This window comes from Dryobates pubescens, chromosome 7 (genome assembly GCF_014839835.1).
Source record: "Dryobates pubescens isolate bDryPub1 chromosome 7, bDryPub1.pri, whole genome shotgun sequence".
Taxonomy (NCBI): domain Eukaryota; kingdom Metazoa; phylum Chordata; class Aves; order Piciformes; family Picidae; genus Dryobates; species Dryobates pubescens.
In genome coordinates this window covers 28,413,992-28,441,778 of record NC_071618.1, presented here as the reverse complement: position 1 = coordinate 28,441,778, position 27,787 = coordinate 28,413,992, and the positions used below count along the sequence as shown (strand labels likewise).

General features: G+C 39.6%; 2 protein-coding genes across 2 annotated transcripts; one reads left to right on the top strand and one right to left on the bottom strand.

Moving 5' to 3' along the window:
* Positions 1-337: 337 nt before the first annotated feature.
* On the bottom strand, positions 338-5,198 carry MZT1 (mitotic spindle organizing protein 1). Its single transcript, XM_009910827.2, has 3 exons — positions 5,106-5,198; positions 2,215-2,360; positions 338-804 (listed from the first exon to the last, which is right to left on the bottom strand). Exons 1-3 carry the CDS (start codon positions 5,152-5,154, stop codon positions 781-783), a joined length of 219 nt encoding a protein of 72 aa, XP_009909129.1. The 5' UTR covers positions 5,155-5,198; the 3' UTR covers positions 338-780.
* A 1,318-nt stretch (positions 5,199-6,516) lies between these two features.
* Positions 6,517-22,947, top strand: BORA (BORA aurora kinase A activator). The gene is given in 11 exon segments (XM_054162915.1): positions 6,517-6,684; positions 7,781-7,887; positions 10,311-10,356; positions 11,886-11,967; positions 14,187-14,252; positions 15,004-15,060; positions 16,412-16,629; positions 17,987-18,140; positions 19,275-19,876; positions 20,261-20,392; positions 22,762-22,947. Coding segments are annotated over 11 exon segments (1,806 nt in total). The 5' UTR covers positions 6,517-6,528.
* Positions 22,948-27,787: the final 4,840 nt, after the last annotated feature.

The following is a 27,787-nucleotide window of genomic DNA, read 5'->3' as shown; positions in this document are numbered from 1 at the left end:
AGAAGACATTCCTATGCCAAATGACTGTTTAAGACTCACTGATTCACATTAACTGTATTTGTTGTTTCTCATATGCTTTCACTGGGCAGTAACAATATAGCCTTAGTATTTTTAGGTCTAGTAGTCAGAACAAATGTAGCAATTGAACTTCACAAAACATTCCATGTAAAACAAAATTTAAGTTTGCATACATTCCTCCATGGCTAACTGAATTTCCTCTACAATGCAAGTTAAAAACTTTTCCAGCAATTTGAATCAGAAGGACAATTCATTACCTACATTATCAGAAGTGCTTAATTTCTAACTTTCAGACAGAGACGTAAAGTCCCTTTCTTACACTAGTTAAAATAGTAAGGATGGGCTTCGCTCCTATCTGGACCATAAAGCAAAACTAAAATTGTACATGTAGTTTCTCACCAAAGCAAGAGATAAAAGCAATGATATGGTACCACTTTTAAAAGATGCATTAACAAGCTACACCGATTATAACAATATTCATTGCTAAACACTAAGTTCTGGCATGATATAAAAAAGACTTGATGTCAAAAAGCAGTAATTGCACTATATTCACAAACAAGTCACAAAAATACCAAGTAATGAAACTATTGGTGAACTTACAAAAACTTTTCAAGCTATTCTATACATCATCCTTTTCACGAGGATTACAGCAGCTTTCTGAAACCTATGCCCATAAACTTATTTTGCTTTTCTGCATAGTGGCAATCTTCAAAGCCTGTTAACTTCAACGTGGTGTTTCTCAGATAAAAATCTTCTCCCATGTCAGCCAGCCATATTTTCAGCAGCCTAAACACAGAAAAAGCATTTCATTCAAGTCACCAAAAGTAGACACCATGTAGATTAAATGTCACTTTTCTTTACAATTCACCTAGAGAACATGTCTAAAAATATGCTACTTACAAACATCTTAAGATGTGTACTGTTGTTCTCCAATGAATACTCTAAAAATAAAGCTGTCAACCTTTATTAACATAATCATTAACCTTTATTAACATAATCATTACTGTTTGTTTGTGTTAACTTGTACATCCTCTATCTCAGCAAGTTGTATCCTGTATATTTTACCCCAATGATTTCGAGAAGTGCACAAATGCATTATTTTTTTTTCCTTTGGCATTTACTTCTTTATACAATTTGTATTACATTTATACAATTTATATTAACACAAAACTCAGAAGAGTGACACTAGTAACAGCATAAATCACACTGCCCATTTGATTATGACTTATGAGACAAACAGGCAAAGGATAGCTACAAATAAAAGCAAAGTAAAACAATCTTCAATTACTTATATACATGGTTAGACATATATACACACACACATTTATGAATGTACACAAGTGCAAAATATGGATAAGCAGAGGAAGGTGGTTAAAAATGAGATAGTTTGAAAACTTGTAAAAAAATGGGCTTGATTAGCATCCATCTAGTGAAAAAAAAAAAAAGGTCTGAAAATTGCATTTTCTAAGAATCAGAATTCAGTCTTCTAGAACAGAGATAGGCAGGGTAGCTATAGGTTCTCCCTGACACCTCCCCAGAAATAAAAAGAAAAAAAAAAACAACCTTGAAAAAGAAATCATTATGTTTAGGTAGACAAAGAATAAAAATCCTTTAAGGCAAGTGGGGACTCTTTTATAAACTATAGTCTCTCTACTTAGCTGAACAGGTAATTACTAAATTATGAAAAGCCCTACTATACACACACACCATGAAATCATCACGTTTGTCTCTGGAGAGATTCAGAGCACAGGTTAATACAGTAAGACCAGTATGTGAAGATGACCTTAGCAAGCTGTATGGACCTGTTTACAGATACTGCTACATACTGCTAGGCCCAAGGTTTCAGTAAGGCTGTGATAGCAGCAAAAACTGAAAGTAGCAATGTGTTTATGATATGATGCAGATAATGGGGCATTCGTAGATAGACATGCCCCCCTAAAAAAAAAAATCTAAGGTTTTAATTGCTGGTTTTATTCCTTCAAATGATGTAATTTTTTTCTGAAGAGCATTTTTTGTATCATAGCTTGCTTCATGTTCCACTCTGTTTATCCACTGACTCTTCTACAGGACAGCTAATTTCCTTGCTTGAAAAAGGAGTTATATCTTAAAGAACAATTTACAAATTGAAGCACAGCAAGTTGAACATACTTGACACTTAAAAACAAATGTATATGCTTCGTTAGCAATAAGCATTACCTTTAGAGCTTCTGCAGCTTTACGTAGCTCTTTAATAACAGATGATAATGCTTCTGGATTTATCCCCTGTTCACAAAGTCGCACACAAATAGACAATGTCTCCATGTCCAAGCCAGTGTTTAGTATTTTTGAAATTTCAAACAGAACTGTAACAGAAATGAAAGCACTTTAGTCCCTACAGACTACGAGAGGTCAATGATTAAAAATGTTATTCATCAGCATTTATTCTCTACAGTAAAGTCTCTGAACTTGGCAGTTGTGGAAAGCTCTTGCAATGTGAACCTCAACACCAGCATTCACGCCCAGCTTTCCAGTGCAAGCTAGAAGCCATGGCTTCTAACATGCCTTTCTGGTTCAGCAAACTTAATACTGGATAATGGGTTCTGAACAATAAAAAAGTGAAGAATTCAATAATTAATGTGCTTGGTAACCATGTAAAAGGTAGGCTACAATAATAACCCATGCTCTTGAACTCTAGGTACTGACAAAGTCCTACTAAAGCGGAGTGAAAGCACACCCTTAAAGCTGTTACAGAGAATGTCAGGTGTTTTCTAGCCAACATTGGTTTAAGGGTAAACAACACTATTTAATTTTTATGGGACCTGAAACAGAAGCAGCATGTCATCAGGAAATCTTTTGCAGAAAAAGATTCCTGTCACTTTTGTGCAGAGACAAAGACATTTCTCTCTCTCTCCCTTCCAAACCTGCCCTGGAAAGCTCATTTTCTCTGGCTCTCAAACACTTTGTTAATATATGTAACAGAACAACTCACTGAGATTTTATTTTTGGTTGTTACCATGCCTAAGGCATCCAGTTAATTCCACTGAAGTCAAAGGGAAATGTCAAATACTATGAGAAAACTGCTAGGTGTGATAATACTCTTGAAACTCACCCACATAGGTTGTATTAGGAATCCACACACGTTTAGGACACAGAGGCAGTTTGTCAGACAAAAGCCCTAGATAAAAGCTACAAGGTGGGGCTTCCTTCTCCACAAGGCTTTCTGTTCCCACTGGCTTGAAAGCAAACTGTTCCAAACACATTACATACATGCACACCCTGTCCTCATGAAAGCATCTTCAAGAGTCAGATGATGCCTTTGAAATAAAAGGCCATTGAACATTAACAGCTACAGAACAAAGAAATCCTGGCAATTCTCAGAAAAAAATAGTTTTCACTTTCTTTAACCATTTAAAGTTTATCATAAAGTTTACTAGGCATGTAACAATCTGAAGACACAGCAGCCAACCCAACTAACTGAGAAGGGTAGATTTAGACATTAAGAAGAAATTCTTTGCAGTGAGTGGTGAGATATTGGAACAAGTTGCCCAGGGAGGTCACGGTTGGCCTGTCTCTGGTGGTGTACAAGGCCAGGCTCAGCAATCTGCTCTAGTGGAAGACAGCCCTGCCTGTGGTGGGAGGGATGGAACTAGATGATCTTTAAGGTCTCTTCCAACCCAAACTATTCTGTGAATCTATGAAGTTCCAATTTCCTACATCAGGAAGAGTTGTGGTCAGTAGCTTCTAATAGAAAATGTTCAGCTGTTTAGGCAACATCTTTGCAGAGAGATGCAGCAGCTCTCAGTGCTTTACATTTTACGTTACTAAAGCACTTACATTTTTTTATAATGGAAATTTCAAAAATCAATGTATTTTGAACAGTAAAATAAAACAAAGCACTTCATTTGAGTGCAGTAAAAGTTCCTTCCCATCTAAAGCATTCCAGCAGAAAGGGAGAGAGAGCAGATGTCAAAATCAGTTAGGAGAACTTAGAATCCCTCTGCATCTCAAAGAAATCTTTCTCTATCTGAACAGAATGGTGTCACTGTCTAGAAGCATCAGTGCAGTCATAATAATCCTAGGCCTGCCTTGCCTGCAACAGCCGGTTAAAGTAGCTGGAACACTATTTTTGTCACCAGTTCAACTCTTGAAGGTCTTTGCTAAGGAACCCTTATGTAACAGCAGTCATAGCTATAATACAAATGGAGGAGCTTGAGAAAATAAAGCAACAGCCCCTTGAACACTCTCTCTAGCCTCTAGTCCCTCATTTCTGGAGAAAGTCTTTATATTTAACAACCCTCTGAGAATTTCTTGACAGCTTTTCACTCTGCTTGAAACCCCTACAAGCTTCTGGCATAGCCATTCTCTGGAACTCCAGAGTTTCACACGAGACATTGCAAAGATACACCTCTTGAACTTGACAGCTTTGAGCATTACTCAAGCTGTTGATATTTGTCATGGACTACAAATAATGCGAAATACTTCCCCCTACTCCCAGTGCCACTTTTCTCATAGTCCCCATCACCACCAATTCTTTTATATCAGAAACTAGTGCAATTCTGTAACACTGATTACCCTTCTGATTTTTTTTTTTCACTTTAGTTTTGATGAGCCATTCAGAAGAACAAGATGCTGGGGTTCACATCACTTCAGGTGGGGCCACTCAGGGCCACACACTTGACCCTTTCTCACATTAACCATTTTAAATAATAATGTCTTAAAAAGGCAAATATGTACATTTACAAAGACTAACGTTATGCTAAATCAAACAATAGCTTACGGGGGGAAAGCAAAATAAAGGCCGAGAAAAGTCACAGGCAGTCGAAAAGCCTAGTACTGCGTGCATAGTTGAAGTGTTTCAGACATCCCACATAACATGAAGCAAACCGAAACTGCTACACATTAAGTCCTTCAGCAACTCCAAACCGTAAACCTCCTCGCAGGAGAGGTGCCAGTATCACTTCAGAGCCGGCTCAAGGCCCCGCAGCCCGAGAAGCACTTAGACAAGACCTCCTCGCAGAGAGCCGACACAGCCCCAGATCGGCCAGCACAACGGCAACGAAACCTGGCTGTCGCTCACAGCACTAGGCTCCCTCGTCTCCGATACCCACCGTCCATCGTCTCCCGCACGGCGTTGAGACTGGCGGCATTACTCGCCATGACGACCCCGCACCGCCCCTCGCCTCCTACCCGGAAGCGGAACAAAACCCCTCCTTCCCCAGTCCTTCTCCCGTTACTTCATCTATGTCGTTCAAATAGTCCCGCTCCACGTGACGCCCCAAACGGAACCCGCCTGCTCAGCAACAAGAAAACGACGGGCAGCGTCCCTTTCGAATTTGTGTAGCGGCTCCCCTGGCGATTGGTCCGTTCGAGAGCTGGGGGGCCTGCAATTGGCCTGGAATCAGAAATCGAGCGTCGTGATTGGGCAGATCTGGGGAGGAAGAGGGGCGAATTAAAGAGCCTCCCGGCGCCGGGGAGGCGGGAGGTACGACCTGGCGTGAGCATGAGCGGGCGCAGCGGTGTGCTGGTAATGGCGGTAGGTAGTTGCTGCGCGGGCTTTGGTTTTGTATCAGCCGCTTTGGGTTAAGGAGACTTGCCCGGGGGGAGACTCGGTGTTATCGATCTTGGGGGGAGAAGGGGAAAAAGGGAGCTGCCTTTAAGGCTTGTTGAACGGGAGCAGCTCCCTGGGGCTCTCGTCCCTTTTGCCGCCTCAGGCGAGGGAGCCGCCGGGACACAGCTTAACGGGAGGGGGCAGCAGACCCATCGAACGTTCTCCTTTTCGTTGCAGGAGAGAGTGGTGGCGCCTCCGGGACCCCTCGGAAGCTGAGGCTAATCTCGGTTTGCTAGTGGGGAGTGGATTAGTTTTAGCACCTGAGCGAAGTGGGAGCTTGAGTGTGTTACTGCCTCTGCAGCTTTCCCGGCGGTACGCACAGCGCTGGCCGGCACGGCTGCTTCCCGCCACTTGTGGTTAGCTGTTTGCAACTCCCAGGTCTTTCGGTGTGGATGCCGGTAGCTCCTTCTCGCTCTTGTGGCTGAGGTTCTTCACTTCGCTCTGTGTTCTCTGCTTAGGTTGGGAATAATGCGGGGCTGGCTGTCACTGAGGGTCGTCCCTGTGCTACCCGCCTTTCGGTAATACGTCTTTATTTCTGAAGTCTTTGATGACTAGCGTCTGGTTTGTGAGCTGCCCTCCAGGAAGATGTTTGGCTTATTTGCCCTTGTGTTTCTTACGGTGTTTTGTTTCTTAGATTTTTCTGTGTTTTTTTGTTTGGTTGGTTTTTTAATTTTGTGGTTTGTTTGCTTTGTTGTTTTTTGAAATCTCCTTTCTTGTCTGGTTTCTCATGTTCTGTATCAGCCTTATTTATCTCCCCAGGTCAGTAGGTCCAAACCAAGGTTTTGCTAGTCTTTAAATGCTTCTAACTCCTTAACAATGACGGATCATCTTGTCCCAAACCATCCAGGGTCATCCTGAAAGGTCAAAGCTATGATTTCATTTTTTTCTTCTCTTTATCTATTTTCCAGGTATAATTTAGAAATATGGGTGATACAAAAGAAGCTAAAATGCAAATAACACCGGAAACTCCAGGACGAGTCACAGTACTGAATCCTTTTGAAAGCCCCAGTGATTATTACACTCTTCAGGAGCAGATTGTCTCCAGTCCTTCAGTCTTTAAGTCAAGAAAATCCTCATCTGTAAGATCTATACAGTTATAGTGATGATATTCTGAAATGCATTAGAAACTATATTTTATGTAGTGTACTTAAATACTAAGCCAAAGAATTTTGGTGGTATTTGACGTTTCTTCTGATTGCAAGACTTATCTGCATTTAATACTAACATAGACATTTAGTCTTCCTACTTCCCTGATTATTTTCTTTTCCTTTAGATGGTATGTGTATCAGTAGATTAGCGTATACCCACTAAGTACCAAAAATAGTTGAAAGTGGGTAAGGACAGTCGTTAAATGTGGTGTTCTTGTTCCACTTAGAATGGAAAAAAACCCAGTTCCTACTTGTATGCTAAGCATGCTAAGTGAAACTTAATTGCACATCTATTATGAGCTGATTACATATTCACAGAATCAAGTTAATGATTTTGTGTATATATAACATTTTTAGTTGCAAATTGCATTCTCGTTTGCAGTTAGAATTATCTGATAAGCAGAGATGATGCCTTGCTAATGAAACTAAAAAGACTCATTTGATAGATAATTTTTCAAATGTATTTGAACAGTACTATTTAATTAATTGTTAAATTAAGGGGTGAAGCTGCTTTACATCTGAATTGGGTTTTATTGTGAACTATGTATGTTGTTATGGGGGAGACATTGCAGGATGCATATGGGGTTGCAGCTCTTGCAGCCTTGCAGCCTTGGAAATGTCTGGTGAAAGGAAGGCTGCCCTCTTATTTGGGTAATTTGGGTTACATAGGGACATTAGATTTTTGTGCAACCATGAATTTGATAATGGCAGTCTACAAGCAACTAAATTTTACTCCTAGTTCTATATCTCTTGTAGATCTGTCCTCAGAAGTTGAGGCAAAATTGACACCTCAGTTTGTAAACATTAGCCATAACCTTCCACTTTATATTACAGTTGTAATACCATTACCAGGAATAAAGAAGCCTCATTGACTTACTCATTTTTTCGAGTAAATGGCTTAAATAGAAACTTTCTTAGTAGTTTTTGACAGAAACTATGTGGAAGTTGCACTACATTGTTTCATTCAGATTTGTCTTGTGTTTTTATCTCTTTAAAGATGCCCTTCTTTTTATTTTTTATTATCCAGACACCAGGAAAATTTAGATGGTCTATTGATCAGCTTGCTCTAATAAATCCTGTGGAAATTGACTCGGAAGATGTTCGACGCCAAGCAATGTATTTGAGTCATGCTAGGTAACTTACCATCAGTTTCTATGCAGTTTGAATTCTAGAACACTGTTCATTTGCTTTATTGATGTTTCTGCACAGCATTAAAGATTATTGTTTTTTTGGTTCAAATCTTTTAACTCAGATTTTTGTGTACCTGTTGTGGATATAGTGTTTAGATGAGGCTGCCTTTGTGTCTCTTTTTTTAACGACTGCTGATCTCTGCATCTTGTAAGACAGCCAAATAAAAGCAGTCAGGAGAAACAAGAAAATATCTTTCTAGTATTTGTTACCAAGTTATGTCTCTTGCTTCTTGTCACAATACAGTTCATTGTTTCAGTTTTCCATACTGAGACTTATGAAGGGTAGGCTTCTTTGGGACTTCTGCTGAAGGTTTGAGGTAGGAAACTTGGCTAGATAGGTCAGTGCCTTTTTTGAAAGGTATAGATTGCGCATGAAGACCAGTAAGCTTGTCCTCCTTGAGGAGAAGGAGAGTTCTAATTACTTGAAATAATTTGGGGACCTTGATCTCAATTTTTTCCTTTCTATGAGAATAATTTCCATGGGGAAAACAAATGAGTAAATAGAACAGGCTTTGTACTCATAGCTCATCTTGAGGGATAATCTTGCATGCTAACAGTACAGAGCAATGCATCAAGGGAAGGCTGCAATGGTGAATCCTGTAGATACTACCATACATTTCTCAGATACAAACTTACACAGAAAATTACATCTTGTGGTGTGAAGCATCACAGCAATAGAATAATAAAACAATTCTTCATCCTGTTTATGCCTATAGGGCCTTTATATCCTACTAGTGAAATGAAAGATAAGAGGGGCTGTGTTTAGGGCAGAAGTTCTCTGAATATTTATATAATAGTTTGAGTTGGAAGATACCTTTAAAGGCCATATAGTCCAACCCTCCTGCAGTAAGTAGAGATACCTTTAACTAGATCTGGTTGCTCAGAGCCCTGGCCAACCTGACCTTGAATGTTTCCTGGAATGAGGCATCTGTCAGCTCTCTTGCTAACATATGTTTCACTATCCTTGTCCTGAAAAACATTGTGAATTAGACAAATTGTTCTCAGTATCTTAAGAATCTATATCATGTTTTGAACAGGAAGATGCATATAGAGGGCTATAAATTTCTTGCTGTAGTGGGGATGTAGAGAGAACATAACTGTCCTTGCCTCTGTCTATGAATCACTATGTCTTAATGTTGATATTTATCTTTCTTAACATCTCTTTGCTTCCTGGCCCTCCTCTAGAAGCCAGTGGATTTCAGACTCTAATGTTTTTTTTATATATTATAAAGCCTGAGTCCAATGATTTTATGGAGTTGATGACATTGTTTCTGGAAGTCTGTTAAGCACAAACACAAACTCTTTAATTTAGACGACTGGGGTGACAATTCCAATGGCAGTTAGTGCCATGGCATATAGATGTAAGCATGCATTTTCTTGGTGGGTCCTTTCAGTCTGTCCCACTGTTTCATACCCACTGTGATTTGAATGCGTTTTAAATTTTCCAGTATGGCTAGAAAGAGGCTAGTGTGTTTATGTGTAGACTTTGTGTCCATGCCTGCATGTTTCAGTATAGTACAGATTGAGGTGTTATTTCTGGTGGCTGCAAACTGTAAATGGCTAAATGTATACGCATATATGTATGTGTGTCTGTAAAATTTTGTGTGACAACTGATTTGAATTTACATTTCATAAATCATAGTATCAGTCAGGGTTGGAAGGGACCACAAGCATCATCTAGTTCCAGCCCTGCTGCCATGGGCAGGGACACCCCACACTAGATCAGGCTGGCCACAGCCTCATCCAGCCTGGGCTTAAACACCTCCAGGGACGGGGCCTCAACCACCTTCCTGGACAACCCATTCCAGGGTTTCACCACTCTCATGGTGAAGAACTTCCTCCTCATGTCCAGCCTGAATCTCCCCACCTCCAGCTTCATTCCATTCCCCCTAGTCCTATCACTACCTGATATCCTGAGAAGTCCCTCCCCAGCCTTCTTGTAGGCCCCCTTCAGATACTGGAAGGCCACAATTAGGTCACCTCGGAGCCTTCTCTTCTCCAGACTGAACAACCCCAAATAATGCTTAATGGAAATTTAAGTGCCTTAAATATGGTACTTTAAAAGTTAAAAGTTCTCAATTAATTTCAAAGAGCCACAAGCATAAGAAATCTGTTGTATAAATATTTCAAGCTGTTAATTCTATGTTACGTAGCAAAACCAGTTTGGGTAGCAGCACAGTGTCAAAGCTCATAAGCACTTTCTGAAGTCGAAGTGCGTATCACATGCAGACTTGCTTTTGTGCAGCATTACTGTTTCCTTTAGGTGGACAGTTCTTCAAAAATTAGGTGAAGAGCTGCATAAGGGAATGTGTTTCTTTTTTCTATTGATGTGGTGGTTTTGATAATTGTTTTTCATTTGTTACTCAGAATTGATAAGGAGACAGAAGAGAGAAGGCAGAAAGCCATTGAAGAGGTAATAAAACTGTTACCAAGTATAGATTTGGTTTAGCTACATACCTACCAAAAAAGATCCATGTCTATTGTAGAATTTCAAAACCCAGAGTCCTGTTATGTTTTACTCTAGTCAGTTATGTCCTCATGTGGTTGTACACATGGTTTTAACTCTGCTCATTTCTTTCATACATCTGCAGGTGTATGAAGGATTTTATTTCACGTTACTCAGCTGGTGGGAATGTAGCTGTAAGATAAATCTTATAAAGACTTAATTTAAGGTTGAAAGTAATGATTTAGTATTTTGTTTTTTTTTACAGTAACTGGCAGTGCTAGGTAGCTCAGTTTCTTCTATAGCATTTTTTAAAATGCAGCAGAATCCTGGTGATTTTTTTATTTCTTCCAAAGTCTGCTTAGTTGGAGGGAAGACTCTCTTCTAGCAGTTTGCAATTCTTTCCATCCATTTTTGTTGTACTTTTTTCTATCAATTTGTCTAGCAGGCAAGGAAAAGTAGTGTTTCCAATTTTCATTAGAGAATTTTTCAGTGCTTATTCAATTAAAAGAGCAAGTGTCTGATAGACAAATCTTCCTAAGTGTTATTGATCTTATTGATCTTTTATATTATGTCATGCTGTTATCAGTTTCTGTCTATGGAAAAAAAAATGTTTAATGATTTTGTAAAGGTGCTATGTGGTTAGCCTGCAGCTAAGCTACTGTTACTCTAAATTTGCATTAAAAAGGATATTTCTTCTTTGTGAGGCATAAACTAATGGATTATGCAGCTGAACAGCTTGAAACCATGTCTCTGATAAAAATTATGCCTTCAATAGTTGGGTGCTCAAGCTGAGTTCTTTTCATATGCTCAGTCTTGCTTTTATTGCAAGAACAGGATTTGCCATGTATTCCTTGAAGCTATTTAAACATTTTCATCTCCTCAGCATCACAGTGTTCTAGAGTGCAACTGTGAGCAGATCCCCTTTCTGGTTCACAGAAAGAGACTGAAGTGGCAATAAATGTTTCACTTCTAAGCACTTTAGCCAAATACACTAATAATACTGTCAAAACAACTCCCTTATCCACTTTTGTTGTTACTACAGTCACTCTTTAGCACTTCTGTGAAATATCAAAACAAAACTATTTAACAAGCTGGAAATTTGAAGAGTTATTAAAACAACTATGTGATAAGTATGGTAGAGACAATTTACTATCTTTAATGAGTAATTAGTGTTACATGAAACTTTTGTACAATTTTCACTCTGCAGACTTGGAAAGATTGAGGTGGTATGGGTCTCAGAGAACATGAGGTCATTTTCAAGTCAAACTGCTTTTTATTTACCCTCTCTGGGCTTGAAATAATGAAATGTATTTTGGGTATGAGAAATAACTCTCTTTATAGATTTGAGGAAAGGAAGAGTTAAAATTATTAAAATATTAATCTGTGAGTAGCAAAAGACAGGACTTAAACTTTTCTTCTGGGTACTATCTAAATTTGAGAATCTTCAATTTTTAGTAGTGCTAAGGTGGTTCATTTCTATTGTTTGTATTGTCTAGTTTTTCACAAAAAGACTCATAGTTCCTTCTCCTTGGATTGAACATGAAGGCAAGCAAATTTCTCAGCTTAATTCAACTAAATGTAAGTTGCTTTTGTGACTTCACTCAAAACTATCTAGCTTTTGGATAAATTGTAAAGCATGTTTATTTCCAACCTGAAATACGAAGAACCCATGATAAAAGACAGCACAGCTAATAGATAATAGATTTTTAGCTGTTCTCTTGAAGTGCATTCCTTGTTTAAAAATAATGTATTAATAGAATAGAATTAACCAGGCTGGAAAAGACCTTTGAGATCGAGTCCAACCTATCATCATCATCCAACACTATCTAATCAACTAAACCATGGTACCAAGCACCCCATCAAGTCTCCTCCTGAACACCTCCAGTGATGGTGACTCCACCACCTCCCTGGGCAGCCCAATCCAATGGCCAATCACTCTTTCTGTGAAAAACTCCTTCCTAACAACCAGCCTAAACCTCCCCTGGTGCAGCTTGGGACTGTGTCCTCTTGTTCTGGTGCTGCTTGCCTGGAAGAAGAGACCAGCCCTTGCCTGGCTACAGCCTCCCTCAAGGTAGTTGAAGACAGCAGTAAGGTCTGCCCCAAGCCTCCTCTTTTCCAGGCTAAGCAACCCCAGCTCCCTCAGCCTTTCCTCATAGGTCTTGTGCTCCAAACCCATCCAGAATCATACAGAATTTTTCCTTTATTTTTGGTCCCTGGTCTTAAGCCTTTTTCCTTTTAGAACCTGCCTTCGATGAGTTTAAATTTACACATGCAACTCTGCTGTGTCAATACTGGTAATAGCCAAGTCCTCTATTTTGTTCTTTTTTTCTGATGTCTGCACATTAGACTTACTCTGCTTTCCTGCCAATATAATATAAGAAACCGAGTTCCATGTTTTTCTGCTTAAATCCCTGTTGTCCCCCTAATGTCCTGATAGGTCACTGTCACTGCAACAACAGGTTGTGGGTTTTCCAAGTTTATTTCATTTATGCCATTATTACATTTCATGTATCAGTTTATATATAACTAAAAGGATGCCTAATATATAACAGAATATATAATAAATGCTATAAGCTGGACAAGTGTCAGCTATAAAGTTTTTGGATTCAGTATTGCTTGGTAGGAAATTCTTAAATGTTTGGAGATTTTTGCAATATTTGGAAGAGGCTGAGCTGTTAAATTTTCAATCGAGGAGATGAAGTTTATGGTTAGTGTATTTTTAATGGTCAGTTGTAAGTTTGTCACTTTTTGGGCAGGTAACACAGTCCTAGACCTGTGAAAATGAGCGGTGAAAGAAAATTACCTAATAGGTTCCTTAGCTGTATGTAATGATAGAGTGGTTGATTCTTCCTATTTTTCTTCAAGTCCAGACTGCATGATTTTCTGTTGTTCTTCCTGATTTGGGGGCCATTGGGTGACACCTGAAGGCACATAGCCTGTTGCCGTATAGAAATGAGATTCCAGAAATGCAGAGAGCAGAGAATCTCAGAAGTCCCTTATTGCTGTGTTGTAGAACCACTAGCATTACAGAGTCTTAAGAGTCCCACTTACAGAAGTCCCAGACGAATCAGCTAACACAAGTCCCAAGCATATCCCTCACAGCATCCCTACACCAAAGCCCTAGCCAAAAGAAGTAGCTAACTAACAGAAGCAGAAGCCCCTAGCAGCCCTAACCCCCCCCCAGTCTACCTTACATCTTGGAGTGGCTGTTATCAAACCTTTAGCTGGTAAAATCCAGCCACACACACAAGCTAAAATTTTTTTCCCAATAAGAGGTGCCAGCATGTCAAGGAAGTGGCTTCTGCAGCCTGTTCCAATCAAAGGGTGCTAACATGAGGATGTTGTTCTTGGCTCGCGTGGAATGTTACTGTTTTGCCCTACGCAGCATGCTACTGAATTGGTTGGCTGAGGAATCAGGCACTCTGCATGTGTCCAGCAGCTGCCCTCAGAACAGTGGCTGCAACAGTTTCCTAGAAAATGTTTTTTACTTGGGTCACAGCCTGTTTGACTAAACATAAACTTAGTTTGGTTTAGACCTTTAATGTAGAGGAGGCTGAAGGAGACGGGTAATGGCTAAAGGTGATGCTGCTACACTAAGATTTTTTTTAATAGAAAAGTGCTGAAGTTCTCTTAATCAGCTCTAGTAGTAACCTTTTTTCAGTATGCCTTTCTAATATCTTCTAAATCTAATACCAAAACTCTACCTGCTGGGTTTCAGATCACATATTCTAAGCTGCTAGGTTCCAAGACTCTATATGCAATGTGCACTTAAATTTAAGTTCTTATCTGTTTTACAGCCATAGATCTAAAAAGCATTTCTCCAATTGGAAGACAGCTAACTTTGCATCCTGGCAAAAGCAATGGTGGGTAAAAGGCAATGTCTGAAACATTACAGGCTTTATCTGGAGCACAAAAAACTTTCTTCATTATCAGTTTAATTCAAAAGGGAATTACTGTGGTTTTGGTTACTATTCCTGGAGAAATATTTTTTTTTTTCTTGAATTGTATGGTACTACTTATTGTAATATCAATTCCTTAGTAATTTATTTCTGTCATGTTTTCTCCGAAGTAAAAACTAAAATTCTTTGTAGACTGTAGGGTGCATTTTTTCCCAACTCACTTTTTCTGAATTAAAAAGTGAATTTAAGCTGCGGGTTTATGGGCAAATTTACAGTTACAAGAAACCTTTAATGTGTTGGGTTGTTTTGGGTTAGAAAATCTTGGTTGGTCTTTCTGCCAAATAAACAGGAGAAATCCCATGATATCTTTTAAACTATTTAATTTTAGATAAATAGGTAGTGTCTTTCTCCAGGGTGTTTTGATGATCTTTTTCCCATTGCCTTTTGAATTATTCCTTTCCTTGGAGACCTCTCTCCTCTAAGAATGCCTCTCTAGAGGCTTTTATGTTACAGCCCTTGTTTTTTTTGTCTCTAGGCCTGGGTGTGCTGCCTACAGTGTTGTCAAATCAGAATTCTAGCTTTAATTAGCACTTTTCTTTATTGCAAATGTAACTTAAATATCTCAATTGCAATGCAATTTAGAAGTGGATTTTTGTTTCTACAGCTTTAGTGAAAAGTCACTGCAAGCTAATTTTGTTGGCTTTATTCATTGCAGCTGCTTGTCAGACAGTACTGTCTTTGCCAGTGGATTTTAATTTAGAGAAAATACTAGGTATGTCATGTAATATCTAAATTTAATTATGAATGTTTAAATAGAAAACTTGTTTTTGTAATGGTTGCTGGATCTATTTTTTTTGTGTGCTATGAAATATTTAAAACCTAATATATAAATGGAGGTTTTAAGTATGTATTCTAAATAGACTATTATTGCATATTGCATGGAACAGCTGACTTAAATGATGTGGTGTGAGTGTAGACATAAAGATAGGAGACATGGAGGACAATTGAAAATTAACAATTCTGAAAGCATTAGAAGTAGTAAGCAGAAGACACCCTCTGCCTCCCCAAAATAGATCAGGCATTTAATTTACCAAAGGTGTTTGATTTACAGATTACTGGCCCACGAGGCTAATAGCTAAATCTTGGGTTGAGCAGAGCTATGTTATAATTCTGTGCCTTTAATTTAACTGAAGCCATAGTGCTGACTAGAGCCTGTGTGATGGAAAAAATGCTGTGATCCACTGAGTGTGGTGACAAGAGTCCAAATTCACTGTCTGATTATAATTGCTATATCAAACAATTGCTTCCAGCTTCTCAGGCAAGGTGGCTGCAAAGGCCTGTTTTTACAGCTCATATGTGGGAATAGTCTGTGTAGGTAATTCAGAGGTTCTTGGACGCATGCTCTTGTCCTGTTCTTGATGTTCACAATCCTGATTGTAGGCCATCAAATTTAAAACAGAAAACTAGAACCATATCTACTGTCTGTTTTGTCTTACATCAATGCATAGTTTTTGAATTAATGAAAAACTTCTCCTACAAGGCATATCCAATTAGTATAAAGCAAGACCAAAAATCTAATTAGTAAGCCTCAGCATATATTAATGGGTCTTTGTTAAGATCTGTTTGCTTTTCTATTGTAAACTGACTGCTTTGACTTTCTTGAATCCACTTTGCCTTGGGACATATCACAAAGACCATCAAAGCATATGGGCAACCTGAAAAAAGGTCTAGTTTTGGCAAGGTAGCATAATAACCCTTTTTTCACAATTCAGTTGAGAAGAAGAATACATTTTTTGGGAGAAGGCCAGTAAGTAGATGCTAGTCAATGTTAACTCTTTTTTTTTAATGCAGGCTTTGATATTAAAGGGTGATGGGCAGAACCTGAAACCTTGACAGGCTGAAATGGAATCCTAGTAGAGAGAGTGGGCTTCTTGTAAAGATAACGAGTGATGTTTTGTAGTATGAACCTTAGCAGACAGAACAGACCTTTTATAATGATTAAAAAAAATCAACCCTTTGTGATAGGTGCTTAAATGAGGTTGAATTCTTGCTGTATTGGTTAATTGTATTAAATGGGTTTTTTTCTTGCATTCTTGCTGGAAGTGATTTCTCCCTGTTTCTAGGTGACTATTTTAGAACTGATGAATTTGCAGATCAATCTCAGGAAAATCTGAGCTCTTCATCACTCAGAAGAAAGCTCTTTTTAGAGGAAAATGGAAGTGTATCGGAGTGTTTGTCCCCCTCCCTGCGTAGTCCTTGTGGTAGTCAGCCACTTGAAGTGCTTTGTTCAATAGACATATCGCCAGTTCGGTGCAGAAGCCCGCTGGAAACATCCAGTTCGGTGAGTGGCCTGTTTTGGGGTCTGAGTGGCACAAGAGTAGTTCTTAGAGCAAGCTGTACTGATTCAGTGTTATTAAAAATACGGCTGTTCCTCTTGTGGAGTCTGTTAGAAGCTACAACTGTTTCATGAGAGAGGCTGTGTTAGACCAAGGGTGGTGGTTTCCCTTTCTCAGATTCCAAATTCAGAAAAAATGTGAGCAAAAACAGTGTTGAAATAATACATTGCTGACTTACATCAGATTGTTATGTTGTGCTGCTGCTCTTTTGTTATAGAAGGAATTATGCTTTAATATTACTAAAAAAAATGTAGGAGTTGTTGCATATACAAAACTTACTGAAAGCATATTGAAGCAACTTTTTCATAAAATATATATACAAAAAAAAGGCCAATTTAAATCCACAAACTACTGACTAAAGTACTGGTTGATATGAACAGGCAATATAATTTCCCTTCTAGTTCAGAAACTAATTGATGGTGGAAAATATTACTTGTGGACCTTTGCATGCAGTGTTAAATATGCTTTTCTTCATTTGCATTGAGATGTATAGAAATTTATTGTAACACAGGACATAATGTCTGTTTGATAAATTATGCCAGATAATTTAGAATGAGAAGATTTGGACATGGCACTTGGTGCCATGGTCTAGTCATGAGGTCTGTGGAGACAGGTTGGACTCGATGATCCTCGAGGTCTCTTCCAACCTTAGCTATACTGTGAAATCTTATTCCCAGGCGGATGTAACACAGCAGAACTGGTTTAGGGGGAGTGGCTTCATCTGTTTGGTGGCTGAAGTGTAAGGAAAAAGCTACCTCAGCAGCACTGGCTTAAAGAGTGCCTTCCCTATGGTAACCTAGTAAAGAATTCCAACAACACAGTTAGACTTCTAGAAGTGACTTTTTTTCACTATACATGACAATCACTATTCTCTTTTCTTAAGGAAAAGCATCTTGGCTGCTGCTGAGTTAAGTAATTCAATTATAATGGATTCTATTGAAATAAAAATAGTGTCCAGTTTTTGTGTATGGTATGAATAGGAAATTGAGATTAAATACTTGACTATATACACAGATAGCATTATTTCTCTGTTCAGGCTTCTCATAGTTTTAACTAGAATATATAGTACAGTCTTAGTTGGTATTATGTGATGGTTTGAGTCCCTTGCTCTTTTATATGGGGAAACATAAAGACCAAGTGAAAGAGCTGCAACTAGAATATTTAAAGCTAAAGTAATGACAAAGGTTGCCGTAATTTCCCTCACTTCTGCCATATTAAACTTTGTCGTTAGAACACACTTTACATATATGTAAAAAGTTTACATTATGCTACTTTATGCCTTTTTTTCCTTCTTTCCTGAAGGGTCAGTTTTCATCCAGTCCTATTCAGGGAGGAACAAGGGCTTACAGCCTGGGAAGCATAACCAGTCCCACTTTTGCAGAGGGGTCTCCTGCACATAATGGTTCTCCTACTTTTTCACCAATAGCTTTTCACATAAGGAGGACACCACTGTCAGGTATGTTTTAATTGTATATGTATTATTCTTCCTTGTTTGATGTATTTTTATTCTTACTGGAACTTGTTTCTGTTGGTAGATAAGTTGTGCTTGGTGGACCAGCAGTCTTATCCTCTATGACACATTTACCATTTAGCAGTGGAATATGTTAATGAAACAGTGAAGTTTATCTACTTGCCAAAGTCAGCTAGGGAAAATGTTTTAGGACACACTTAATACAGATGAGAAAAATGGTAATAGGTGGATTTAGTTTGAGGAGGGGGTTTAAAGCTATAAACCTGAACTTGGTCAGGTCACAGTTCAGATTTGGCCCAACTTGGAGCATTTTAATTGGACAAAGAATGCTTAGCTTGAGTTTTCAAATAATGTGAATCTGAAGATTATTTGTGAAACTGACAAGTAAAGAAATCACACTCAGCCCTGGTTAGGCCACACCTTAAGTACTGTGTCCAGTTCTGGGCCCCTCAGTTTAAGAAGGACATTGAGGCTCTTGAATGTGTCCAGAGAAGGGCAGTGAGGTTGGTGAGAGGCCTTGAGCACAAACCCTATGAGGAGAGGCTGAGGGAGCTGGGGTTGCTTAGCCTGGAAAAGAGGAGGCTTGGGGCAGACCTTATTGCTGTCTTCAACTACCTTGAGGGAGGCTGTAGCCAGGCAAGGGCTGGTCTCTTCTCCCAGGCAAGCAGCACCAGAACAAGAGGACACAGTCTCAAGCTGCACCAGGGGAGGTTTAGGCTGGTTGTTAGGAGGAAGTTCTTCATAGAAAGAGTGATTGCCCATTGGAATGGGCTGCCCAGGGAGGTGGTGGAGTCACCATCACTGGAGGTGTTCAGGAGGAGACTGGATGGGGTGCTTGGTGCCATGGTTTAGTTGATTAGATGGTGTTGGATGATAGGTTGGACTCAATGATGGAGTAGAATAGAATAAACCAGGTTGGAAGAGACCTTCAAGATCATCGTGTCCAACCTATCACCCAATCCAACCCCTGTAATCAACTAAACCATGGCACCAAGCACCTCATCAAGTCTCCTCCTGAACACCTCCAAGGATGGTGACTCCACCACCTGCCCAGGCAGCCCATTCCAATGATCTCAAAGGTCTCTTCCAACCTGGTTAATTCTATTCTATTTTTTACAGACCAAAGAAAATTTACATTTTGTTCTCCAGATATTCCTTCGTCCTCAAACAGAATGACATCCCCAAGTACAAGAAGTCCATATATAGATGGCTGTTCTCCAATTAAAAATTGTTCTCCGATGAGGCTTGGAGCATATAGAGGAACTGCCCAGTACCAGACTTCTGTCATCAGGATACCGATTGCAGTTGAGGACCACGGTGGGGAGGATGAAGACAAGGAAAACATGTCTCCAGCAGAAGCTCGGTTCCCAGAAACAGATAATGGAATAAGCTTACATCAGCAAGACAGTGATGCTTTTGCATGTGGTACACATCTTGTGGTGGCAACTGTGTCTATTGCACCAGATCGCTCTGAAGCTTGTCATCAGAGGTTGCCATTGTTTCAGGACATAGAAGGCTCAAAGGAAAACAATACTGTGGATATGGCTGATGCAGCTGAAGTGTCAGAGGAGAACACTTGGATAAAAGAAACGATTGGCAACAGCAACGCACCGATGACCAGCTTTATGACAGGGATTACTTTCAGTATTGAAAACTCTCGCATGTGCATGTCACCTCTGGCAGAAAGCAGCGCAATTCCTTGTGACAGCAGTAGTATTCAGGTAAAAAGAGCAGTCTTTGGTTTGTGTCTCTGTAAAACTGAGCTCAACATACTCTCTTTCTATATATATTTTTCTGGAAGTAATTGTCTTTCTCTTATGGCATGTGGCATGCAGGTGGTATTGTGACATATTTCTTCCACCCCCATCCCTTTTTTCCTCTCACTGAAGTTAGCGTAGCAATTGCAAATTACTTTTGTGTTACTGTGTAGAGCAATACATGTAACCAAATCCATCTAGTCCTGACAGACCAGTTTATGATTTGCTTTTGTTATTAACTGATGAGATTTGGTTTGTTAGATTAATTACTAGTAATCAAATACAAGCCGTATCGAGTCTGGTGTTAAAGTGCAGAAGACTTTTAAAGCCCTGCTTTCTTGATTTCAGGTGGACAGCGGTTATAACACCCAGACTTGTGGAAGCAGCATTGTGGATACTGCAGGGGCTGAAAACAGTTGCAGAGAAAATGATGTGAATACTAATGTCTTTCAGATTAAATCTCAGCTACTTAAAACAAAGGTAGGAGTTTAGTGGTGATACCAAAGCGATAGGCTTCCCATCTGAAAAGTCTGTTCTAAGTTCTACTCTATTTCATGGAAGCTGAGGGGAGTGAGGCCTTCAGGTAGTAGTAGAGGGCATCATTGGGGGTATTATGTTGAAAACAAGGAATTAAATGCAGAAGTGTTACAAGATTGTGATAAAATTGGTACGTTCTATGGCAAAGGCAGAAGTAGTTTCAATTGAACCTGAGGTGCATGCATGAGAGGTAGTTGTAAGGCTGCTCATAGCTTCTGAAGTATTACAGTCTTTCTCTTATTTTTGTTTCTGTTACTGCCTTTTTGTTTATTGCTGAGATTTTTAATGTGTGCTTGTGAAGCAGCCCATTTTGGTGGAGAAATTGGCCACTACTTCCTTTTCTAGACTGTGTAAAACCCTACCTGGCATGTGGACTTCATGGGGAACTTTCTACTTGGGTACAGTCTTTTGACTACAAGCTCTTTGTAATTAAGATTTGGTTTTAAGGGAGCTCAAAAGACAACAGATATCTAGCAAGACTTCTGAGCTCTTGTGACTGAGGGGAAGGTGTCTGTTTCTTCAATAGATTGAGAAGGCTATTTTTTTGGAGGAGAGAGCAAAGATATCTCCTCTCACTTAGTAATTATGGTCTCATGGTATACTACTGAGCATTGTTTACAATCCTTGAAGGGAAGGTAGTACAGACCAATAGTATCTGATTACAAAAAAAGCTCAAGTAAGCCCATTCAGCTCTCACTTTACTTCCATACCTGACAGGCTAATAGACACTTCTTTGCTAACGTAAAGAGCAGATAGATGATGTCTTACAGACCATTGACATAAAATTTTGAACTCTGCTTGTGTAAGATTAGGATAAGTGCACCCTTACAGGAAGTCTTAGTTGCAAAGATTTCTGGAACACAGGAAGTTCCATCTGAACATCAGGAAAACCTTTGAGGGTGTCACTGGAAGAGGATGCTCAGAGAGGATGTAGTCTCCTTTTCTGGAGATACTCAAAACCTTCTTGGCTTTGGTCCTGGGCAACCTGCACTAGGTGAACCTACTTTGTCCTTTCCAACCCCTACCATTCTGTGATTCTACATTTCTGTGGTCTTATAACTTCTAAAATACCCATCTAAAATGAGCCCCAGCCCCCTCTGTTGGACATGGATTATACATACGAACGTACTCATCAGAATCAGTTTTCTAACATCAAACCTGTCCTAGTTACTCACCAATGTCACACAGCTGGCTTCTACTGCTGTTCTGCTATTGTCCCTACAGTATCACAGTATTGCCAAGGTTGGAAGAGACCTCAAAGATCATCAAGTCCAATCTGTCACCCAAGACCTCATGACTAGACCGTGGCACCAAGTGCCACGTTCAATCCCCTCTTGAGCACCTCCAGGGATGGTGACTCCACCACCTCCCTGGGGAGCCCATTCCAATGGCGAATGACTTTCTACTGCTAGATCCTGACTAAGACCAACTTTATATTTTGGATTAGGATTTAATTATGTGTGCATTAAGTATTTAATTCAGCTTTCACAACAGAAAGAAAAACAAACATGGACATTTGTCTGAAGAAATCCAGTCTGGGTCACTCGGAGCATATGCTCTTTGAAAAGAGGTTCTTGATGACAGCGTGTTGTAGTTTAAGCTTTCCCAGAGTCCAAAAGCCCAAACGGAACAGATTTAGATTGCCTCCCCTCTCCATTTTTCCTGGTAGGGAAAAGAAAATTAAGCAGGAGAAAAAGAGAGGTAAAATCATGAAAGAAACAGTCTAGAATCAATTTGGAAGTAAAAGTTAAGTTTAACAAAATATATTTGGCATTTGAGTGAAAGGGAAGTTACAAAGGTATAAGGAAAAAGGGTAAACTAAAAACAAACAAACAAAAAACAGGCCCAGCTGGCATAGGATTCTCTTTGGTGTACATGTAGGTTCTCTTCAGATGCAGTCCTTAGGAGCTTGGATGCAGCATGGAGCAGGCCCCACCATGTGCTTGCAGCAACAGCAGGAGCAGCAAAGGGTCTGTCGGACAGGCAAGGGGTAGGAGCAAGAGAAAGGGACAGGAAAATGACTCCCCTTAAAGAGGCTTGTTGGGCAGGAAAGGGGACCTGCCCATCTGGGGGCTAGGTTCTTTTCCAGTCTACCCCCTCCAGGGATGAGTGTAACCTGTCACAAAGAGCAATTCAAAGATTGGTGCAGAGGAAACATTTCATTTTTTTTTTTTTTTATTTCAGGGTGGAGGGAGATGGGAGGCAAATGTAGTAATTGTAACTTGCAATTTTCAGGTAGTAAGTTTGGATCTTGTTTCTTTTCAGGAGTTTTTATGAAAGGCTTTAAAAGGAACTTTTCCCTCTTAACCTAGGAGTACTGCGTTTTAAACCATAAGGACAATCAGTTGCTAAGAGCGAAATCTCCAGAGAAGCAGACCTGTTTCCTAACAACAAAACCACACAGTGCAGTATGTGGTCAAAATGCAACTTGCGACGTCTCTACCTGGAAACATAAGCCTGAAAATCAAGTTTAGGGATGTCACAAAAATGGTATGTAGCTTTCTGATGGAGACTTTAAACTGTCTAATAAGCGTTTAGATGTGTGACCTCAGTTGTGCCTGAATTATATGTATTAAGTTGCCTTTTTTAATGCAGAAGTAATAAATTGGAATGTATTGAGGGTGTTTTTAAATAATGTGAGGTTTTTCATAGTATCAGTCAGGGTTGGAAGGGACCACAAGCATCATCGAGTTCCAACCCCACTGCCATGGGCAGGGACACCCCACACTAGATCAGGCTGGCCACAGCCTCATCCAGCCTGGGCTTAAACACCTCCAGGGACGGGGCCTCAACCACCTCCCTGGACAACCCATTCCAGGGCTTCACCACTCTCATGGTGAAGAACTTTCTCCTCACATCCAGCCTGAATCTCCCCACCTTCAGCTTCATTCCATTCCCCCTAATCCTATCACTACCTGAGATCCTGAGAATACCCTCCTCAGCCTTCTTGTAGGCCCCCTTCAGATTTTGGAAGGCCACAATTAGGTATCACTAAACAAGCCTTTTGAAAATTAAGGCAGCTAGTCTTCATAGAAAGAAACCATAATGTTCTTCAGAGTTGTGTGCCTTCTGTGATTAGGGTAGGCTCCACAAAGAACTTTGTTTTGAAAGTTTGGACATAACTTCAAGAGGAATATTTCAGACTGAGCATAACCTTCTGTAACTTGTGTAGAAGCTACTGTAACTGCAAAGAAACCCCCTACGTATTAAGACACGGCTGAAGACAGGAGGGAAACTTGAAGAAAAGAAAAATGAAAGATGTGTTCATTTTGATTTGTATTGCTTTTCTCCTGATCGTATTTATTGTGTGGTACTGGTACTAAGAAACAGTCGTTGGAGAGAAATGACTTGCTGGGGAAGAAGAATGAGTGCCTGTTAGTATCAGTCTAACAGGAATGAAGCTCAGCTGTGATGTCCATGAGGAAAGAAAAAAATGAGAATTCCTGAAATGGATCCCTTAAATGTGTGTTTTATAGTACCAGGCTAGTCCTTTTAATTCCGTAAACAGCTGCATGAAAATGCCATTCTAGTTACAGCAATGACACTTTCACACACACACACACGGTTTAATTCTCTTAGTAATAAAATAAGCTTTATGTCAAAATAAGCCTTTCAGCAGTTCTTGGAACAGCTTTTCTTTCCTTGGTTTGACGGAAAACAGCCTATCTGCCTGATAGATTTACTTTGTACTTCAGTAAAATGGACTCTCGGTTGCTTTAAAATGAAATAATAGTGTGGTTACTTAAGCAATTGTCTTAGTACTAATCTCGATCAGCTGACTCCACTCATGTCTCCCCAGAGCACGTGCTCAAATTGATACTCTGATTCCCTTTCTAAGGAATGCAAGATGGTGCAATAAGACTAATTGAACCAAGTGCCTTATTAAGAGAACAGTGCATCCTTCCTTTTATTAAACTATTACACTTGAACTTTCCAGTACCATTATGATGATTACAGAAATTACCAAATACTTAGATAAACATTGACTTTTGCGTGCCACTTACTGCTCAAAGTATTAATTTAAGCAAACTCTTGTCTTGATACTTTCAGGAAAACTGTTGATGAGCAAAAGCAATAGAATGAAGAGGCTTTGGAAGCCTAGAACTCCCTTTGCTTTGTCAAATCAGATATGATGAGATGTGTTTAAAAGAACTTTGTGTAATATATGAATGGGAGGGAAGAATTGCTATATGGTAATTCTAGCCCTAGTGACTAAGAGGAGAAGAGGTAAGGGGGTTCACTGAGATTTCAGGGCTCTGTCTGTAAAGCTCTGAAGTAAATTTTGTTGGATTAATAAAAAAGGAAAGTCCCTTCTTGTAGGTGCTCCAGGCAAAGTAGTCTTTCTCTTTTTTTCATAGCAAGGATGTCCAGTCCAAGGATAGTGGTTAGGTATTCTGTTCCACAGCCCACAGGAAAGCTTTTATCAAAGTGATAAAGAGCAGCTCATGAGTAACTGTTGGCACACTGAGCCCAAAGCAGGAGGTCAGACCTGAAGTTGAAGGCAACTGACATTAAAAAAACCCAAAACCAAACAAAATCCCAAGGAGAGGTATGGCCAGAAATGCAAAGCATTCACAAGCAGTGCATTACAGCTGAGACCTGTGTGCAGGTGTTGTCTGAATAGAAGAGTTCTTGAAATATTTTTATTGGAAACACACCAGTAAAGGCTTTCTGGAAAACAGATTTGAAGGGCAACCTCTGCGCCAGCAACGAAGCTTCATTTGGTTTTAGTTCTCACTGCAAAAATAATAATGAAAAAATTACCTTTCTAAGCAGCAGAGATGACCTGCATTATTTTTATTGACAGTAATTCAGTCTGACACCCTGATCTTGAAGCAGTGCTCTACTAAAAACTGGAAGACCACTGAAATGGTAATTTTTAGGAGAATGCACTTGGACTTCTGCAGAATTAATTGAGTGAATAGGGCCTTCAAAATGTTCTTTGCTTTAGCTTGTAATGTTTGTAGCTCAACTTCTCTGAGATACAAATGTCTTCTGTTTTGATATTTCTAATGATAGTCAAAGGAGGCATTTCAGATTTTTGGACTGTACAAAGGATTTATTTTTGCAAGGGTGATTACTGAAAATAGTATTAATTTCAATGTAAAGGGGAAGATGAGAAGCAGGAGGGTCCAAATGAGGATCTATTTCTGAACTATTCTGCATGATATGTGAAACTAAGATCTGGGTTTTAATTAAAACTTTTGATTCTTCATAATAGTATGTTCCATGATCAGGCTTTTAAAGTACCCACTAACAAAAATTGGGTGCAGCTAAATAGTTTAGTAATTGCTGTGTAAGTATTTTCTCAAAGGGAATGATGAAGTATCAGCAGAAACAGCTGAATGTGATGAAATAATTTAAGGATCCCCTCAAATTGCTTGTATTTTCTGTCCTGTTTGATAGTCTTCAATTACATAGGAATTATTTATTTTATGAAAATACGCCTTTTTAACAGTGTTTGAATAATTGTTTTGGTAAAGAAACTTGTTCAACTGATCCTAGGAAGCTGTACCTGATGCATTGGTTGGCACACATTGCACAAAACCGTCATTGTTTACATGAATTTCCATAGTTTCAACAGGAGTGCTTAAGATGTAATTATAAATTGAATAATGAAAGAGAATAAAGACATCTTTTTCATACCTACATTGTTTTAGATTATTTTTGTACAATTTGCAGCATCTTTCACCACATGGTGTGTGGTGTCTGGGGTGGGGGCACTGGGCAACAGAGGAGAGAGATGAGGCAAGGAGCTTGGCAAGCTTGTTCTCTCATGCTTACAGTTGAAAAGGGGTTCAGCTACTCTAGCAGGATGCTGAATTACAAGTACAGTACCAGGCTCCAGTCTGCTGCACTTTTTTTAGCGAATTTTATTGATAGTTTCCAAAGACTTTTAGAACAGTGACAGGATTTGCAGGGGGGTTAGGGGGGAAGGGACCACCCAAAATTGAGTCCAACATCCCTGCAAAAAGCAGGATCAACTTGACACCCACCCCTTAGATATTTATAGACATTGGTCAGATCCCCTCTCAGTCTTCTCAACAGCTCCAGGTCTCACTCTCTTTTCATAGGGGAGATGCTCAAGTCCCCTAATCATCCTCATTGCTCTCCATTGCCTCTCTAGCAGATTCCTGTCTCTATTGAACTGGGGAGCCTGAAACTGGACACAATACTCCAGGAGTGGTCTCATCAGGGCAGAGTAGAGGGAGAAAATCTTCCTTGACCTGAGTGACATACCCTTCCTGATGCACCCCAGGATACCACTGGCTCTCGGCCACAAGGGCACACTGTTCTCCCATGCTGCCCACTAGATCCATTCAAGTGTCCCATTCATAGGGTATGGGCATTGCAATCAGTTTTAACATGGTAATTGTCTCCTGCTGCCTTTTCTAAAGAGCTACTTTACAGATGTCAGTCAATGATAAATTTATATTTAATATAAATATATTATATATTATGTATTTGTTTATGGATCTAAATTTGATCTTTTACAATGAAAGCACACAGCACTCTGAGTAAATATGGCCAAGTAACAACTACATGTTAATCAACTGTGCCCCACCCTTTGCACAAGAAAATCTCTGAGGAGTAAGGGGCTAGTATGAGAAGTTTGTGAGCTGTAACTCTTCAAAGATCTCTGGCGTATCTCTGAAGTACCTGGGATTGCAGTTTCTTGGCTTTGAGAGCTAGGAACTGGCACCCACAGAAGCAGTCTATGAAACCTACTGTTATTTCAGGCACCTTGGAGGATATTACTGAAATAAGCTTGCAGGATTCAGGGGCAACCATGTCAAAGTCTCTGCACTGCTCAGCAGTGAGTCTAGGAACACAATTAAAATTACTTCAGTCCTCACAGCACATAAGACATGGTTTATGACTGCAGAGCTAGGTCCTGTAGCTTGACTGTAACAATACAGTTCAACACACAAAATACTTGTTTTGGAGGGTTTTTTGAGAATTCTAATTCACCATCTTGTTGGCAAGATAAGCCAGAATGGTACCATAAATCTTGGTCTTCCCTGTGGCTTTTTGTGTAACACAAATACAGCTGATGGTTTCCATCCTTTTTTGTAAGGCAGTTCATCAGAGGCTAAGCAATGATTTCAATGCCTGAAGGTCTAGGGAAAACCTAATGCACTCTTACAGCATGGTTCCTCTCTCCCTGTGCATATATACACAGCTAATGTGGCGTGAAAGAGAACTTTCCCAGAAGGAAGTGTAAGGCTGTAGAATTTCTCTTTCAAGAGTATATTGTTGGCACTTAACACCAGTAAGTGCCACAGTTCTGAGATGCTTAAAGGAATGCACTGAACTCACACTTGAATGGCTTTTGGA

Coding starts and splice junctions, on each gene's coding strand:
- MZT1 (XM_009910827.2), bottom strand. CDS start 5,154: ATGGCGAGTAATGCCGCCAGTCTCAACGCCGTGCGGGAGACGATGGAC. Junction 2,361..5,105: donor CGTGCGGGAGACGATGGACG/GTGGGTATCGGA, acceptor TTTCTGTTACAG/TTCTGTTTGAAATTTCAAAA. Junction 805..2,214: donor AAGCTGCAGAAGCTCTAAAG/GTAATGCTTATT, acceptor TTCTGTGTTTAG/GCTGCTGAAAATATGGCTGG.